The sequence below is a fragment of the Sturnus vulgaris genome, chromosome 13 (assembly GCF_052056855.1).
Source record: "Sturnus vulgaris isolate bStuVul1 chromosome 13, bStuVul1.hap1, whole genome shotgun sequence".
Classification (NCBI taxonomy): Eukaryota; Metazoa; Chordata; class Aves; order Passeriformes; family Sturnidae; genus Sturnus; species Sturnus vulgaris.
Window position 1 is genome coordinate 10,529,891 of NC_142255.1, and position 16,931 is coordinate 10,546,821.

The following is a 16,931-nucleotide window of genomic DNA, read 5'->3' on the forward strand; positions in this document are numbered from 1 at the left end:
TTGTTACTGATGCCTATCCATGGCTGAGGAGTTTATTTAAAAATATGGCAAATAATAACTATTGCTTCTGCAAATCCATGTGCTTTTACTTTAAGATACCGTTTCATAACATTGGTAATAAATACTGGGCATAAAGAAAAATGAAATTCCTGTTCCACTATTAATCTCTTCCTGACTTTCCAGTCAGAATGACTTCTCTATCTTACCAATGTCTATGTAAGAGTAATGCTGCTATCGCTATTTATTCTACTTAAGATATGGTCTGAAAAGCACAGTACATCAGAATGTACCCAGTTTAGGATACTCAGTGTGAAAAATAGTTATCCCTTTTCAAACATATGTGTATATTTATATTTATAGATGGAAGATATTACTGGAAGTTTATTCTACGTTTTTCTGACCTATATTAAAACCACAGATTGACATTTCTATACTGACTAAAAACTGATAGCATTATTTATAGTGAATATATATTCAACAGTAGAAGTATAATCTTGTTTTGTAAGATTTTTTCCTACCATAGAACATTTGCATTTACATATGAATGAAGAATATATTGATACTCATGGGGGAATTAAAGTGGTACAAAAAATGAAGTTTAGAACAGCAGAATTACTTTGTTTCATTTTGTGTGGTAAAAAACAATAATCATCTCAGTAAACTTGGGTAGTGTTTCCCCAGCTCTTTGCTGGGGAAAAATAGAGCTGAAGTCAGAGATATTTTATGCAAAGAAAGAAGAGGTTTCTTCACCATTTTAAGTGTTTGGAATAGCCGTAATTGTTTCAGTCAGAGCAAAAAGCATAGCAAATCCTTTACTAAGAACAGGTTTTCTTTATACATTTTAGAACATACCATTACAGGCACAGCCAAGCCCTGAGCACTTTTAACTGTACATTCTTTAAGGCAGCTCAAAAATTTCCTGCTAAGTTCAACGAATTACTATTCTACTAAGTTACAGAGTCACTATTCTTTTATGTTGCAAACACTAGGAGCGAATAGTGCCATAAGGAGTAGAAATGATCATAAATACAATGCAGACTCAAAAAAGGCTGTCAAACTGAGTCTGCCTGTCACAGAATTATGCAAGCTTAATGCAAATCCACTACAAAATAAAAATGGAAGAGTTGCAAACCCGTTATTTGCAAATGCAGCCTCTGCCACGCAGTCCAGATTCTTACATTAAAACCCCACTAACCATGACCTGAGTAGTCTAGCTTTGCAAACCTATAGAGGAAATCTCATTTTACTCTATTTCCTTAAAATGAATATCTTATTCTTCCCTGCTTGAACAAGGTCCTTCAAACCCATTACTGAAATGCATGTTTTCAAATATCTACTATTCACAGACCAGCTGTTTCCCAGATTTTAAAGAGGTCCATATATTCTGCTACAGGTTGCTTATGTAGTACTTCTATGGGGCTCATCAAAATTTCATGACACCACTACATATAAGAACAGACTGTAGCAGAAGAAATTGAAAAGTGGAACATTCTCAAAGGCCCCTGACTGAAGCTGTTCTCTAGTGCTTGAGTGGTATGAAATCTGCCATTTGTTTCAAGGTCAAGAGAAAAGTATGTCTTTACACTTATGCCAATGCACTGCACTGTTGTCTATCAAACAGGTTGGTTGATTATTGTCAGAGATGGAAATTTGGAATTCTACCAATATAGCAATATGGATGCCAGAATGGATCTGAATTGAAGTTATTAAATCCTTTAGCAGACTGGTCACAGATATCTTTATTACAAACAGTCACTGTATAGTGATACAGCAGTACCCGTGTGCTTCGAGAGCCGAGATAATGAAGTAGTGCAGTTTACAGGCACAGGAGAGCTCACATCCTTCCTTAGGCAGCTCAGGGCCACCAGAAACTTTCCTTGGTTAAATAGAAAGGTAAAGGTAAGGTAAAGGTAGAGAAAGTGAAGTGGTTTCTACCATATTTTACATACTCTCCTCTGGTTAATTGAGAGAATACTTTATGTGGGGTTCTTGGTGATAACGCAAAGGAACAACGGGCAAGAAAACAAAGCAGCTTTCCAACTTCACAGTTGCCCTTTTTAATGTTCCCTCTATATATCTTTAGCTAATGTAAACTGATAATTTAATTAAAATAAATACAACTGGACTGATTCCCACATGAGGATATAAAAATTAGAACAAAAGTAATGGGAAACTGGATTGTGTACAACAATAATATATTAAAAATGTGTTAATTAAAACATACAAAGAAATATATAATTTGGCTAATCCTATGCTCTATTAATTGTTCAATACTTACTACTTATTCCATTCCTCTTTTACATTAGCTATGACTGATAACTTTAACGTCATACTATTCTATCACAACACACTGGAATGTGAGTTTTAGAGCTCTGGTTTCTACTTTCAGGGTACAACTGTCACAGAAAAGTGAGGCCGCTACTCCTATTTAATGAAAAAAAGCAAAGCACAGAAAGGCTATGGACTGTAGAAAATAGAAAATGTTTACATTATTCTAATTGAAATTGTTTTCTCACTGACTTCCTGATATTATGCACATAGACAAAAGTAAGAGTGTGCATGGATACTTTTATCACGAGATTCAAGATGATTAACATCTGATTACTTCTGCATCTTGGCATTTGCAGTCAAAACTGAAAAAAAGTCCAGATTTTCCAACTGATCAATTGAGATGAATTTAAAAAGGCAGATTAAAAATCACACAAATAAATACAGAACAAAAGAGAAGTTTGGCTGCAGCTCCTACAGTCTATTTGCTCTGGTAATAGCAACTGGTGCTGTAGCAGAGGAACAATTTTCTCTGCTGGTGCTGATGCTGCTGTTGTTCTCAGTTTTGGTATAAAATTGTAAAGCGAGATAATAACTAAAGGTAACAACTGGATGATAGTGACACATTTACAAATATCTGGTCATGTAAACAGAGAGATTCCAAAGTGCTGCCTATGTGTAATGGCAAATTTTCTACTGATATCCCCAAAGTCGGGCTTCCAGTCAGGCTTAAATTTTAGACTGGTAAAAACAGTGTGTAATTAGAAGGAAATGAATTACTTTAGGCAAAATTAGGACAAGGAACGACCTAAGCTATTTGAAAAAACAACAATGGTAGGATAATTGACACACGTTTTGATCCATATACTGAGCAAGACAGGAGAAACATCTGCTACAAAATCCTAATTTATTTATCAGAATTGAATTAGATTATTGGATTGGTTTTGATTTTGAGAGGGTTTTAATTTTCTCCTTCTATTAGTTCATAATTTAGTCTCTGGTCTTATACAGATTTTGAAAGTTCTACTAAATCTAAATTATTTGTCAGCAGCAAACCAGAACCTCTCAAATGGCCTCTCAAATATATGTCCAGTAGTGTTTTGAAGGCAGGAGTGAGCCAGCTGGTTTCTATCAATTCCCACTCTGCGAGGCAGCAAGGGGTTAGTAAGATTTTCTTAGCAGCTTCTTGCATTTTGTACCTTGGAAGGAATTACATAGTGCCTGCTCGTGTTCTTCTAGACACTGTAATTGATATACTTAGATATCCAACTGCAGCTGTTCCTGCACAAAATAACAGATCTGATCTAGAAATGGAACTAAAATCTATTCAGTTGGGTAGTGCTTGCCCTACATTTTACATAACTACTGAGGGTGGGAGATTCTCTCTTCAAGAGGGATTGCAGTGTTTACGACTGAAATGAGCTCTTAACTATGTGAAACAAAATTTTACTGTCTAAAATTCTAAACCATTTAAAACTATTTGCTGCTATGCCATAGGCCCCTCAGGATATCCTCAAGCTCTGGAATACTGCAGCCACCTTCTTTCTTATGCAACCACTTTCTGAATATTACTTATTTTAAATAATTTTTGTTATTAGCTACTTCTGGGACCATTTTCACTGTTAAAATGCACTGTACTATATATTTTAATGGACAACACATTGCAGAATGTCATTATGATCAATCTACAGGCATTTAATATTTACTTTTAGTAATGTGTCTCAACGATGTATAATTTTAAGTTATCCTCAAAGAACATAGGAAGGCAGTTGTTAGATTCAGTTAAATTCCTGCCACAGGAACAGCTGGAGACAGAACAATACACAGAACAAAACAGCAAGGCCTTGAACTCAGGGAATATTTCATATAAAAAGAGCGGATTCTATGTTGGATTTATTTTTGTCTCATTTAGCTGAATAAATCCAGCACCCCTTGCCACGTTATGTTTAGGCTGATTTTGAGACTGCCTGCAGCCAGTTTCATACAGGTGATATACAAGACATGCACCTGGATTTAATGTTCCTCAGAACACAATTCAGAGAACGAAATACTTGTACATGGAAAAGGCACGTTAACATGCACTCCTATTTTTCCTTAGAAAAACAGAAGAAAAAGTCTTTCATAAAAATGACATGACTAATTTTATGTCAATTGTGATCACTAACTCAGGAAAGGGGAAAAGAGCAAACACAGCTCATTACCAGATGAAAACACAAAATAACATAGTAACAAAAATTTTGTTGAAAGACAAAGTAATCTATCTAAAGACTTTTGCATTATGGAAGAATTTGGAAAACGGGAGGCTGTGGTCTTAAGTGGAATTTTCCAAGTTCAGATACTTAAAATAGCTCTAGACAGTGAAAGTGAATTTGGGAAGTTTTGCACTTCTAGTTGGATATATCTTATTTTGCTGTGAACAGGTTAATAAGAAACATTTTACATTTACTTTCGGCATTTTGAGGCTACATTCTGAAAGTCTGCAGAGCATGAAAACATAATTTATTCTAGTAAAATTGGCACAAAATATTTAAATACTAGAAATAGCCTTCATCTGAGCTGTAGGGAAAGCATTTGTTGTACAAGTTCAGCTCTAAACTATTAAATCATTAATTTTATTACTGCTTGGAAACAATTACATTTTGTAAACAGTCATTCCACTCTTTTTTTCCATTTTTCATATCAGTAAATTATTAATACTGTAATAAGAGAGCACTTTTTCAGACTGAGGATTAAGACTGGGATTTTACATGACAGTATTAATTCTAAAAAATAATATTATTCTTCATTATAACCATATGTTTAGCTTCAGGGCAAATTTTATTGGAGGGAAATGTAGTTTCCTGCAAAAATGAGAAATGACTACATGCTGTCTTAAGAGGCTGATCAAGAAAATATTTATCTAAAGCAGTGGAGATCAGCAAAGTAAAGGCTTCTAATAAGTTTAATGAGACATTCCCAAGAGAAGGACTGCCTGGGGCAGCATGTTATTCAGTTGTTACTACATTCTGCTATTCACAAGTCACACCTCCAGACTGAAGAGCTCCATAAAATCTGCAATTTACTTTAGTGAAAAATGTCACACCATTTGGTTCTGAAGATCAAATCAAGAGAAATATTGGAAATAGAGGGGTCTGAATAGCTAATGTCCAAAAGAGACATGCACAGAAGGCAGCAGTTTAGAGTCAGAACATTCTACACCAATTCTATGCCACCATTTTCAATGAAGAATGAAGCATTTGATTTATAAAACTATCTTCTAACTCACCAAAATTAACAGAGAGCTAATACAAAACTGAGGCAAAACAGGTTGTACAATAAAGAAAAATACTTGAAAATTTTAAGATATTTATCTTTAGCAATTATTAATTGCAATAGGGTCAGTGAAATTCTCACTACAGTAATTAGAGGAGGTAAAATTTATGGAGTGTTGTAAACTGATGAGCACTGCATTACATTTATTCACTTTGAAAAATTACTAAAAATAGGTATTATAGTTTTTAATATTTCCCACTGCAGAACAAATGTGTTAAGTTTAAAGTAAAAAGGAAACCGTATTTCCAAACATCAGTCTGAAAGTTCAAACCACACTCTTCACACTGTAGTATCAGCCATACATGGTTGGAAGGGCAGATTATACATTTGATGATGCATAAGAAACTTTGTAAATACTTAGAACAATGCAGACTTAAGAGTGGAACTTGGCTTACCCCTTCCTTTTTTGTCATAAAGGTAAACATCCACAAGTGCAAGTACACATGCAAAGAACAGATATTGTAAGTAAAATAACAGCATTTCTAAACAATCATTTTAGTTCTCTGTTGTATCATCCCTCTTATGTTTGGTTCTTATCTTGCCTTTTTTATACTGTTTTCACAGAGTTATCAAGTTAGCAGTTTCTTTCATAAATCTTGTCATGGCTCATATTCCATACCTAACTTATCTGCCAGCTGTTGAGTATCACAAGGACAATGGTTTATCATAAAGGTGTTGCATCTAGCAATGCATGTATGAATTAGTTTGTATGACCGAAAAACAGTGGAGAAATATATGGATAAGGTAAAGTCAGATAAAGAAAATTTAAAATTAAAATCTAATGGAGTACAAAAAATACTTAGATGGATTTCTGTTTAGCAATTAGGTGATTCTAATACAGTAAGCCTCCTGTTTTTGTGCCCAATTAATTGCAAAAGGGTAATTAAACATCAGCTACTTATGCTTAATCAAATGTTCTGTACATGGACTAAATCTTGTAAGCTCATTCTGCTGCTCAAGTATGCTGAACAATGTGCTGCATCAAGTCTTCAAGGAATACCTCTCTATTGTTCATCACGTTTCCTCAGACAACAATTTTTCCTGTTTGGAAATTACAGACAGGACAAACCCAGGAGTTTTGAGTGCTTTGAGTATTTCTCCATGATATCCAGATGTCTGGCACCTCACTGAAGCAGTAGCTTCAACTGTTCTGAAAATCCTTGACAGATCCATTATTTGTGAGCAGATAATTTTTACAGCCATATTCATATTTAAAGTGCTTCGGAGAGTCTACACATGCACAGCCAATGCACACACGGATACAGCAGAAATTCCCTCCCCTGAAGAACATTTTTAGCCTTTAGTGCTGTAAATAATAACATACATGTGTTTATGACGTAAATCAGAATTGTGAGTATCACAAGGAGACAGAAGAACGTGATAGTGAATGTATGTACCAACTTGTTTTCTGATAATTCATTGTTTATTAAAATCATATCCACAGACAGAATATTCCTGGGGTGGAGAAACCTCCTGCTTTGAAAGGCATTATAACATATACCTGTACATTTATTTCTACTTTAAAAGCTTACGAACGGGAGTTCTATGAGGTACCATCTAGGACATTCCTTCATTCTCTTGCTAAGGAAAGCACTCAATACAAATGCAAGTTCTACTTCTTATCAATTTTAATTTAATAATAGAGAAAGGTAAAAATGAAGTCATATTACAAAATATCTTAAATCAATACCCTTATTTGCAGCAATTTTTTTCAACTGTTAGTTTTTATATTTGAGAATGAGCACACAAATTGTTTGTTTTACCTAAAAATTAACTTCAAGATGCATCCATTAAAAAAAATTAAGATTCAACTTAAATTTTACAAAATACTTTACAATATAGACACTATATTAAAAAAATAAGATAGAAAAACATTTCCTGAAAAAAATTACTTTCAAAATATCCAATAAAAGTATTAATTTCATTGATAAGACTCTTCTGGAAAAGCATTTAAGTGCAATACACCAGCTAATGAATGTATTTGCTATGCTGGCTTACCAAATGCACACACATACCAATAACATCATGAAAGTTTTCCAAGATTGATCATCATGAATCATATTTTCTGGCTTTAAGAGGCATAAACATTAACTTCTTACGTCCCAGAACAATAGAACAAATTACATTGCCTATCATTAAACAGTGTCTTCTAAGCAAAGAGATAATTTTCCTTGGCCTTGAATTATTTGCAAAGGTCATTTGAATTAATAAATATGTGCTCCAAATTCAATTAATGAGAAACACAAGTTAGTGAAATTTAGAAGTTACATTTTGTTTTGACTCATTTTCCGTCCAAGTCTTTTCTGCCCCTCTGTCCCTATTTAAGATTTCACATACTTTATTTTTAAAGACCATTCTGCTGAGGAAAGAGTGTTTCACAAACACATTCCTCACAAGTGCTGAACTGCCAGTGCCAGCCTCCCTACCCCCAAAAATCAGCAACAGGCTGCTTTTTTTCAACTTCACTGCACAGAGAGCCACAAGAACTAAAGTGCTGTACATATCATAGTGCTCTCACAACACATGTACCTGGATGAAATTGCTGTCAGCTTTCTGAAAAATGTCACAGATGCCAAAACATCTCTTTGAATGAATGTCTACAGACACTGTGACTCTGGCAAACTGAGGAGCAGTGACCAGAAACCTTATGTGATAGACACTGAGGAGATACCTGCAACATATGGAATGTCAGGAAACTGAGCCAGCTGATGAGGGACTGAACAATGTGTGCCTCCAGAATCTTCCTGAACAATCCTGCCATACTGGGGCAGTTCCCTAGAACGTGAAAAGAGATCTCCCTCTGTGCTTCTGCTGCCCCTCCTCTTCCAAAAGCCCCCTGCCAGGTTATCCCTGCCCGTGGGATTTTCAGGCATGAGCAGCACTCACTGGATTCCTTACAGCTTTCAGGAGCCAGAGCTGCAACTGCTCTTTCAGCCACTTAACTGACAAATGAATAAAGAAAAATGCCCTTGCTAAATCACAAGGCTCTTGCTACTTTGTTACTGTTTTCTAAGGCTATTATGGGCAAACACAAAAACTGCCTATCAAACTATGTCTGCACAGAGATAAAAATACTTTAATATAGTCTGAAAACAGATTGTGTAGCAACAAAAGCAAAGATTTGTTCTAACAAATACAACGCCAGTGTGTTGTAAAAGCAAAAAGAAGTCTAACAGATAAAAGGAAGATGAAAATGCTGATTTAAAAATATTAATTGAATCCGAAAAAAACACTTAATATGAGGCAATAAAATTATCAAATACTACTTGCCAGGAAAGAATCATCTCACGTGACAACGCTCAATTTTATATCAGTGATATAATTAAATGCCCTTTTTTCTGCATAAATTTCCAGCCTGAGGTAATGTCCTGTCATTCAGGCTAGGTTGTGGAATAAGTCTAGACATAAAAGTGTCTGCTTGTAAAGTACTGAGCAACTGTCATTCTAGACCAGAATGCCAGGAAACACACCTCATTTATAACATAAATTTTCTCCAAAACCTGATATTTCACCCACTGAAACGGTTGTGTTAGCCTAAAGGCTTGTTTTGTTCCTTTTCTTTTTAGGTTTTTTTTGTTGTTGATGTTGTTGTTGTTGTTTTTTACGGATATCAACTGTTATTTAATTGGCACCAAGTGGTTCCAAAGACTGCTGCCACCATCCATAGGCATCTTTTCCAAAGACAAACTATTGCCCATCTCTGCTGAGTGTCTTTTACATACATCAGAGGAATTTCAGATCTGTAAGAAATTTCATTCACTACAGGAATTTAAGATACATTTGATACACTGACCATACAACCATATAAAATTGTTTGGAATTTCATGATGATTTTATAGAAAGTACAGTTGTTTTCAATTTTGGATGCCCATGTCTAAGTTGTTTTATTTTTCTTTTCCTGGTTTTAATCTGATTTCTTTCCCAGTTACTTTGTGGTATATTCAAGTCTTCTCTTAAACCTTCCAAACTTTTCTGGGGATGCTTTAGATAAAGCAACTGAAGAACACATCTTACATTTTAATTTTGAAATCAGGGATATTTAAGGGCTATTTAAGGCTTCTTGTGGAAGCCTGGCCTTCTGAATTTCTCCTCATCAATATCTAATTAATTTAAGCATGTCTTTAAAGTAATTTTGGTTATTATAGTATGAAAAGAGTATTTCAATGAAACAATCTGTGTATAAGAATTTTCTCTTCCCCATCCTAGCTTTGTGACTTTCTTTTCTTTTCATGAATAGATACTGAAAGGATTAAATACCTTTACTTAGGAAGCACGTAAGAATAGAGCTTCTCGTTTGAGACAAGAAAAGACATTGAAAGTAGAAAAACAAAGTACCCCAAACCAAAATAAAGTAACTCCAACAAGCTAGTCACAATCTACTTCAGTAAAAAAGAAAAGACTAAAAAAAGAAAAGTAAAATTGTAATAATAATAATATTGCTTTGGACAAAACATTTTGGCATTTCCTTTTTTAAAGTAGTAGGATTTCTTACTACTGTAACTTCAGCCAACATCAGCTTACTCAAGGAAATCTCAATTCCTATTAGCATGACTTGTTTTAAAAAGTAATTTTAACTCTTTCATTTTTAAAAATTCCGTATAAATAGAAAACTCAAACATAGATTTTTTTTTTTTAAAATCTCCCTTTAAGTTAATGGCCAGCAGAGGCAAAAGAACAAATGGATATAAGCTGTCACTGAAGAAATGCAGATTGCAAATTACTACGAAGTCTCTAGCCATTAAAATAAATCAAACTCTGGAACAGCCTTCAGCAGAAACACTGGGGGCAAAGAAATAACAACTCCAATTTAGTATTGGCAAAGTTTATGAAAAGAGAATTATCTGATGCAATTCCCAGGCGAGCAGAGCACTGGACTTGATGACCCAGAGATCCCTTCGACTGTTATGTTCTTTGTTAAGCTAAATGCAGATGTTCATCTGGTTTTTAGCCTCACTGTGGTTTTTCTAAAGTGAAATTTAAATGATAGTTAATATAATTTTTGTAAGTTTCGGTTACAGATTGCCCTTTGTTAGAACTATTGCTAGGCCTGCAGCAGAGTGGAACTTGTCAAAGATTCTAAAAGCTTTACTTAGAAAAAAAATGGTTTGGCATTATAGGGGAGTACAGAAGTATAAATGCTCCGAGCTGAATGCCCAGCAGTGCACACACCATGAGAGGAGGGAACTGATCTGTTAAAGAAAATTGGAAGAAAAAAATACCCATATGTTCCAGGACTGGTACATCAATAATATCGAGGAAAAAAGCAAAACAGAACACAAAGGAAAGCAAAGCACAAGAGGATAGGGAAGGAGAAATATTGAAGATATTTAATGCCTCTCTTAAAAACCTAACTAAGAAAAGACTCTTATTGTGTGGCTGTGAAAAGTCAATGCCAACTTGAAAGGGAAAAAAAGGGAAATGTTTTGTTAAAGAGGAAATTCAGGTGATAATCTAACACATGCCTCTCTCCCACCGCCCTCATTTGTCTCCCCCATGCTTAGCTCTTGCAATTTGCCTCGAATTGGCTGCCTTTGAAAGACCCCATTTTGGAGGAGTCACAGCACAGTGGCAGAGTTCTGTCAGTGACTCAATACTGAAAGACACAGCTCAAACTCACATGTATAACTCTAAACTTGCTTAAGACAAGATTAATAATACTTAAGCTTGAAAACAACCTGTTGTTCCTTAATAACTTGCATAATCCCCCTGCATTCATCTTTTTATTTTTAAATATTAACAAAAGAATATTGTTTTTATGGTGCAGGTAACTTAAATGCATCACAGTGACTACAGAAAGTATTGCTGATATATATCAAAGAGATTAAAATAAAGCAGTTGATAGAAAACACTAAATGTTTTCTGGTTTTGAATAAATAAGCTCTCAAGACAGCCTTTAATGATTTTCAAATACACGTATCTTTACAGCTCCAATCAGTCATAAAAGCACACAAAGGTCAAGCAAATACTTTATCTTATTTAAGACACTGTGGTCTGTTTTCTATCACTCGCAAGTTCTAAGGTTTACACTCTTTCAAGGGGATGATACTGCTACATAAGACTTCAAAATAAAGGCTTTACACAAATTCTGTGAACCTTCATGGCTAACTACACATTCCAAATGAAACCCTGATAAATTCTAATCTACACTGATTCTCTGAAAATAGAGAAATTACTTATATTGACATCACAATTTCAGCATATACAATTTTAAAGTGGCTCTATGCAGACATGATCACACAGAGGGCATTTTTGAAGTCCAGCCCTTTCTTCACATGAATACACATCATTTTTCTGTATTCTAAGAATGATCACTGCAGATTTTCAATAAACATGGAAATATTACAGAACATAGGTTCAACTAAACCTGCTAAGTTAACTGGAGAACAACCAACCATTTTACAGCCCTTGCTGTGTACCTTTGCAGGTATTCTAGAAATTCGAACAGTGGCAGTTGGAATAGTGGCAATCAAAGGAGTGGAAAGTGAATATTTTCTGGCAATGAACAAGTCAGGACGGCTCTATGGAAAGGTATGGATGTAAACTTCTCTTATGTGCACATCCCTATAATCTTAGAGGTATTTTGAGATGTAGCATTTGTATGGTATTTTTATAAAACAGATTCCTAACTAAGTAAAATGAATTCTGGACTTATCCCATGAACCCCATATTATACTTTCATGTCCATTTAATAAATTGAATGATTAAGTCCTATATACTTCTTCAAAATGTGGAATACTAAGCGGGAATATACAAAGCTAAAATATTCAATACTCAGATTTCAGAGGTCAAATTTATTTATTAAAATATTCCCAATATGCAGGGTCTATAATGCCTATTCTTCTCCCATCTTCCCTAATCTAAGTATTTAAAAAGACAGTACTTGCCTTACCATATTTTATTATTTATTCTCCATAGAAAGTATGCAACGAGGACTGCAACTTCATTGAACTGATTGAGGAAAACCATTACAATACGTACGCTTCTGCAAAATGGACACACAAAGGAAAGGAGATGTTTGTTACACTAAACCACAAAGGGGTTCCAATGAAAGGTAAAAAAACAAAGAAAGAACACAGAGCATCCCACTTTCTTCCTCTGGCAATATCCTAATCACAAATGATCTATAAAGAACTAGTTCCAGCAGGAAGATTAATTTTAAGAAGACTGTTTGACAAGATACCAAGAGAGGCTGGAATACTACTGAGAAACTGAACAAGCTGGACTTGCGCATTTATGTTTATTTTTAAGAGACTACATGAAAAAGATTTGAAAATATACACAAAACCAGATTTACTAACTAAAAGTTGTAAAAAATTCTAAAGAGTTGTACAATCATTATCTTAGTCATTGTAACTGGGTAGTTTCTTAAATTAATTTACCCTGAAGAATAAGTCATTACTTGATTATCTGATAATATTTTATTTAAAAAACTATCTGCTTCTTAAATATGGCTGCTATAATAATAATAAGCAGATGATAATGTTGTGTAAAATATGTCAGACTTTAAGGCTGCTGGAATGAGTTGTCAGATTATCAAGTCAATAGAAAATGTGGAGGCTGAGCAGTATTTTAAATACTTCCCCCAAGAAACTGATATCCTATACATAAACTATATGATCAAAAAAAATATAATCTTGTAAATGTTTATTGTTGTATTCAGATAAGAGAGTTAGTTTGGAAAAATTAAGTTTACTCTAACACAAAATGTTCCTATCTATTAATGAAACAAATACCTAATGCTGCTCTAAAAGATGTTTCAAATAGTGTATGTAAAATAAAAATAGGAATAAATAATGTACTTCATCTCACTTTTCACAAATTAACATTTTATATAACTATGAAGCAAAAATTCAGACATATTAAGGTTTTTTATGTAACATATCCTATCTTTTGTATAATTCCTGTTAGGGCATACAGCTTTCAATATTGTTTTCCCATTCTTATACATGCTTTTTCTGTTGTTACAGCATTAAACTTTATTTTAAGTTGTATTTGAACTTTATTGTTTTAAGTTATTTAAATGTTATTTATAAAAAAAGATACTTATTAAGCTGCATCTGTTTCATATGCTTTTAATTCTAAAGGAAAAACAAAATGGTCTGGCTGAGATGCATGAATTTTTTTCTGTGACCAGACACAAAGCCTAGTACACAACCCTCCTGCCAACATACATTGGATGGCAGACAAAAATGACAGCCTGCAGCAAATCACACAATGGACATCTCAAAAGAAACAATGCAAAAATTTTAAAAATCTATGCCACATACTCTTGATAATTGAATTACTGGCATGCTCAGAGTTATGCCAGGTAAAAGAAGGTTACAGTTCCAGCAGGCACTGGAAATAATGCTCAGATGGCAGAACCTCCAGTCAGATACAGAAATATGTGCAAGCCTGCCTGACTAGTTTGAAACTACAGCTAAAATCACTGTGACCTGATCTTGACTTTCTAGCTATGGAACTGCTCAACTAAGCCCTACCTGACTTATGCATTGTATCATTTAATCCAGTTTCCCTACACTTTTTCTTGGGTTTGTGATAATTGCACTTAGATAAAGATCACCAAAAACTAGCTAAAGCAGCAGACGTGACTGGGATAGAGTCAAGTTAATTTAAAATGGTCTTAAATGCTTCAATGTTATGCATTGAATAACAAGTGACTAGAATCAACCATTTTTTCCTACGTGAAATACTTTCATTTTAAGAGCACTCACAGAAAACGGCAATAATTTCCTTTGACAAATATTTATTTTTAAAGAAACCCTCTTCTTTAACTAATAGTGCCATTTGAAAATCAATTCTATTAGCAATTCAAAAATCAAAGAAGATATAAACAGATCCATGCATAAAAAATTATCAATACAACTCTATCAGTAAACCTTCACTGTGCTTTTGCTAGTTTATTTATTACTTGTTCACTGAACACAACAGACTGTACTATAAAAGAAGCTTTTTTGCTGGTACCTCTCTGCACTACTTTCTGTGAATATTTAAACAGTGAAACAAAGTTCACACTTATGATCAACATTAAAATACTAGCAGAAGTTTCTATATCTAAACTAGGTTAGTGGAAGCGTTGAAATAAAAATGAAAATAACAAAACTCCATTAGGATTGTTTGTGCTTAAAAGCTTTACTGAAGTTTTAATTAAAATGTATGTATGCACGTTAATATATAAATATATATGTAAAAAATCTTAAAACCAGATGCAGACAGGCTCTTTTAAACAATCTTTTGATTATGTAATTCAAAAACACAGAAATACAGTCAAACAAATCCTGAATCAAAGTGTAATTAGCCCTTACTGCTAAATGCTTGATATAATGAATCACTATGTCACCATTTTCAGGTAAGCCAAGGCTGCTTTGTTTTACAGCTGTCAGAACTGAAATGTGTTCTGTGAGGGAATTGTTCCCAGAAAGACACCTGACTGTAAATGCTGCAATTCATCACTACCACACTCTTATGTCCTTACAACTGAGCAATTTTCAATGTATCTTTATCTTAGAAAATCTATTGTTAAATACTGACTCAAAAAAAAAAAAAAATTAGTGCTAAAACCAGAGAATAATAATCAGAAAATTTACAGAAATGATCTCCAGTAGCAAACTTTTACAGGACAAGGATAATAAGAAGAATCTATTAGATTTTAACAGGAATTCAAAAGTGTCAGAAATCTTCACGAAAGCCTCCTACATCAATTGCATCACAACCAAATGCAGTCTTAACACCGACATACAATATACCATGTAGGAGGAAAATGTTTATACATAAATAAACTGATACACCTGTCTGGAAATGGCTCATTACTAACCTGTATAATACTAAAAGTTCAAGAAAACCCAAGCAAAGAGGGTTATAAAAGCCAACCTCAAGTGTAATTTCTTTGCTTTCCCTTCAGAGTCATTTGCCTTCCCAGAGTTTTTCATAGTTTCCCACCGACACTACACAGTGTGTCTGTCCAGCCTGGGGTTCAGAAGGGAAATACAACTCCTGTGGTCAAAGCAGCACCTACAACAGCCACTCACCTCACAGAAACTGCTCCATTACACAGGATCTGTAATTAGAAAGGTTTGACTTATTTACTTTAGTGTTACTGCTGATAAACACCCTGGGACACAAATGAGCAAACCCCACCTGAGAAATCTCAGAGAAGAATCTCCATTCTTGGAGGGTTTTAAGACCTGACTGGACAAAGCCCAGTACAAGCAGTGTGGGCCCTAATTTGAGAGGAGATAGGACAAGAGACCTGCAGTACTCTTCCTACTTTAATGAGTCTAGGATTCCACAGGAAAGTTATTTTTCATGAAACAATACCTTCAAACAACTACACAAAACACACTTTCCTTTTTACAGGGATACTTACGTATTTTTCTCATAACTTGTGGGTCCTTAAAGGTATGCAAAATGATGTAAATACATTTCATAACAATAAAAATGACAATTGGACAATATCCATGACCATTAAAATATATTATACAGTACAATACAGTCTCACTTTTAGTTCTGTTGCAGGTACTTTAAAACATGGCTCTGCATAGCATCTGTAATAATCACATTACTAAATGGTTGCTCAATTAACTATTAAAATACACTTGTCTGTGTTTTAAATCACTTTTTGAAGAAAATATGTATATTCTCTTTTAATAAGCTGAAGCAAGATGTAAGTTGATGTTAAATCAATAAAGTAATGAAAACATCAGTATTCCATTGCACTCAGTGACCAGTATCTGAGCAGTATAAATATTTCATAAGCCTATGAAATCCATCTCCTCACTACTAATTTTTCAAATACTATAATGATTTCATAACATTTAACATGTAGAAAAAAGAAGTGACAAGTTAGATGATTTTCCACAAATTAGGAAAAGTCATCGTCAGAGGTGAGATCCATACTTAGAAATCATATTTTTTAACCAACATTTAATAACAAAAAATGGAAGTACAATTTTTTACACCACTGGATGAGTTTTAAAAGGTAACATTTAAATCACACGTTTACTTAATACAGTGGAGAAGGGGAATTTACTAGCAGAAAATGATGTTAAACTCTCTGCGTTGATAATTCTGAAGATTAGGACAGTATTCAAAACAGAAACTAGATGGGAAAAAATATTCAAAGAGTTGCACAAGGGTTTTTTTTTTACATTTATACTAACTTTATAAATATTGCCCCAGCAAAATTTCTAAGAAAGCTTTTGAACACCACTCATTGAAATTCATAAACCAGCAAAATTTAATTTTAAATATTTGGGCTTTATATAATATTAAAACTACCAAGTGTTAAGTCTTGAGCCCTGTAAATAACTTCACAATACCTGTCTGAGGAAAGCTAGCTTGTAAATCTAAAG

General features: G+C 34.0%; 1 protein-coding gene across 3 annotated transcripts in view; it reads left to right on the forward strand.

Annotated features, from left to right (window-relative positions):
* The window catches only part of FGF7 (fibroblast growth factor 7), a 28,995-nt gene extending 12,733 nt beyond the window's left edge, over positions 1-16,262 (forward strand). For all 3 annotated transcript variants that reach the window (XM_014887766.2, XM_014887767.2, XM_014887764.2), the window contains exons 3-4: positions 12,005-12,108; positions 12,496-16,262. In XM_014887766.2, the coding sequence (XP_014743252.1) occupies positions 12,005-12,108; positions 12,496-12,690 (299 nt within the window). In that variant the 3' untranslated portion in view covers positions 12,691-16,262. The remainder of the gene's footprint in view (positions 1-12,004; positions 12,109-12,495) is intronic.
* Positions 16,263-16,931: the final 669 nt, after the last annotated feature.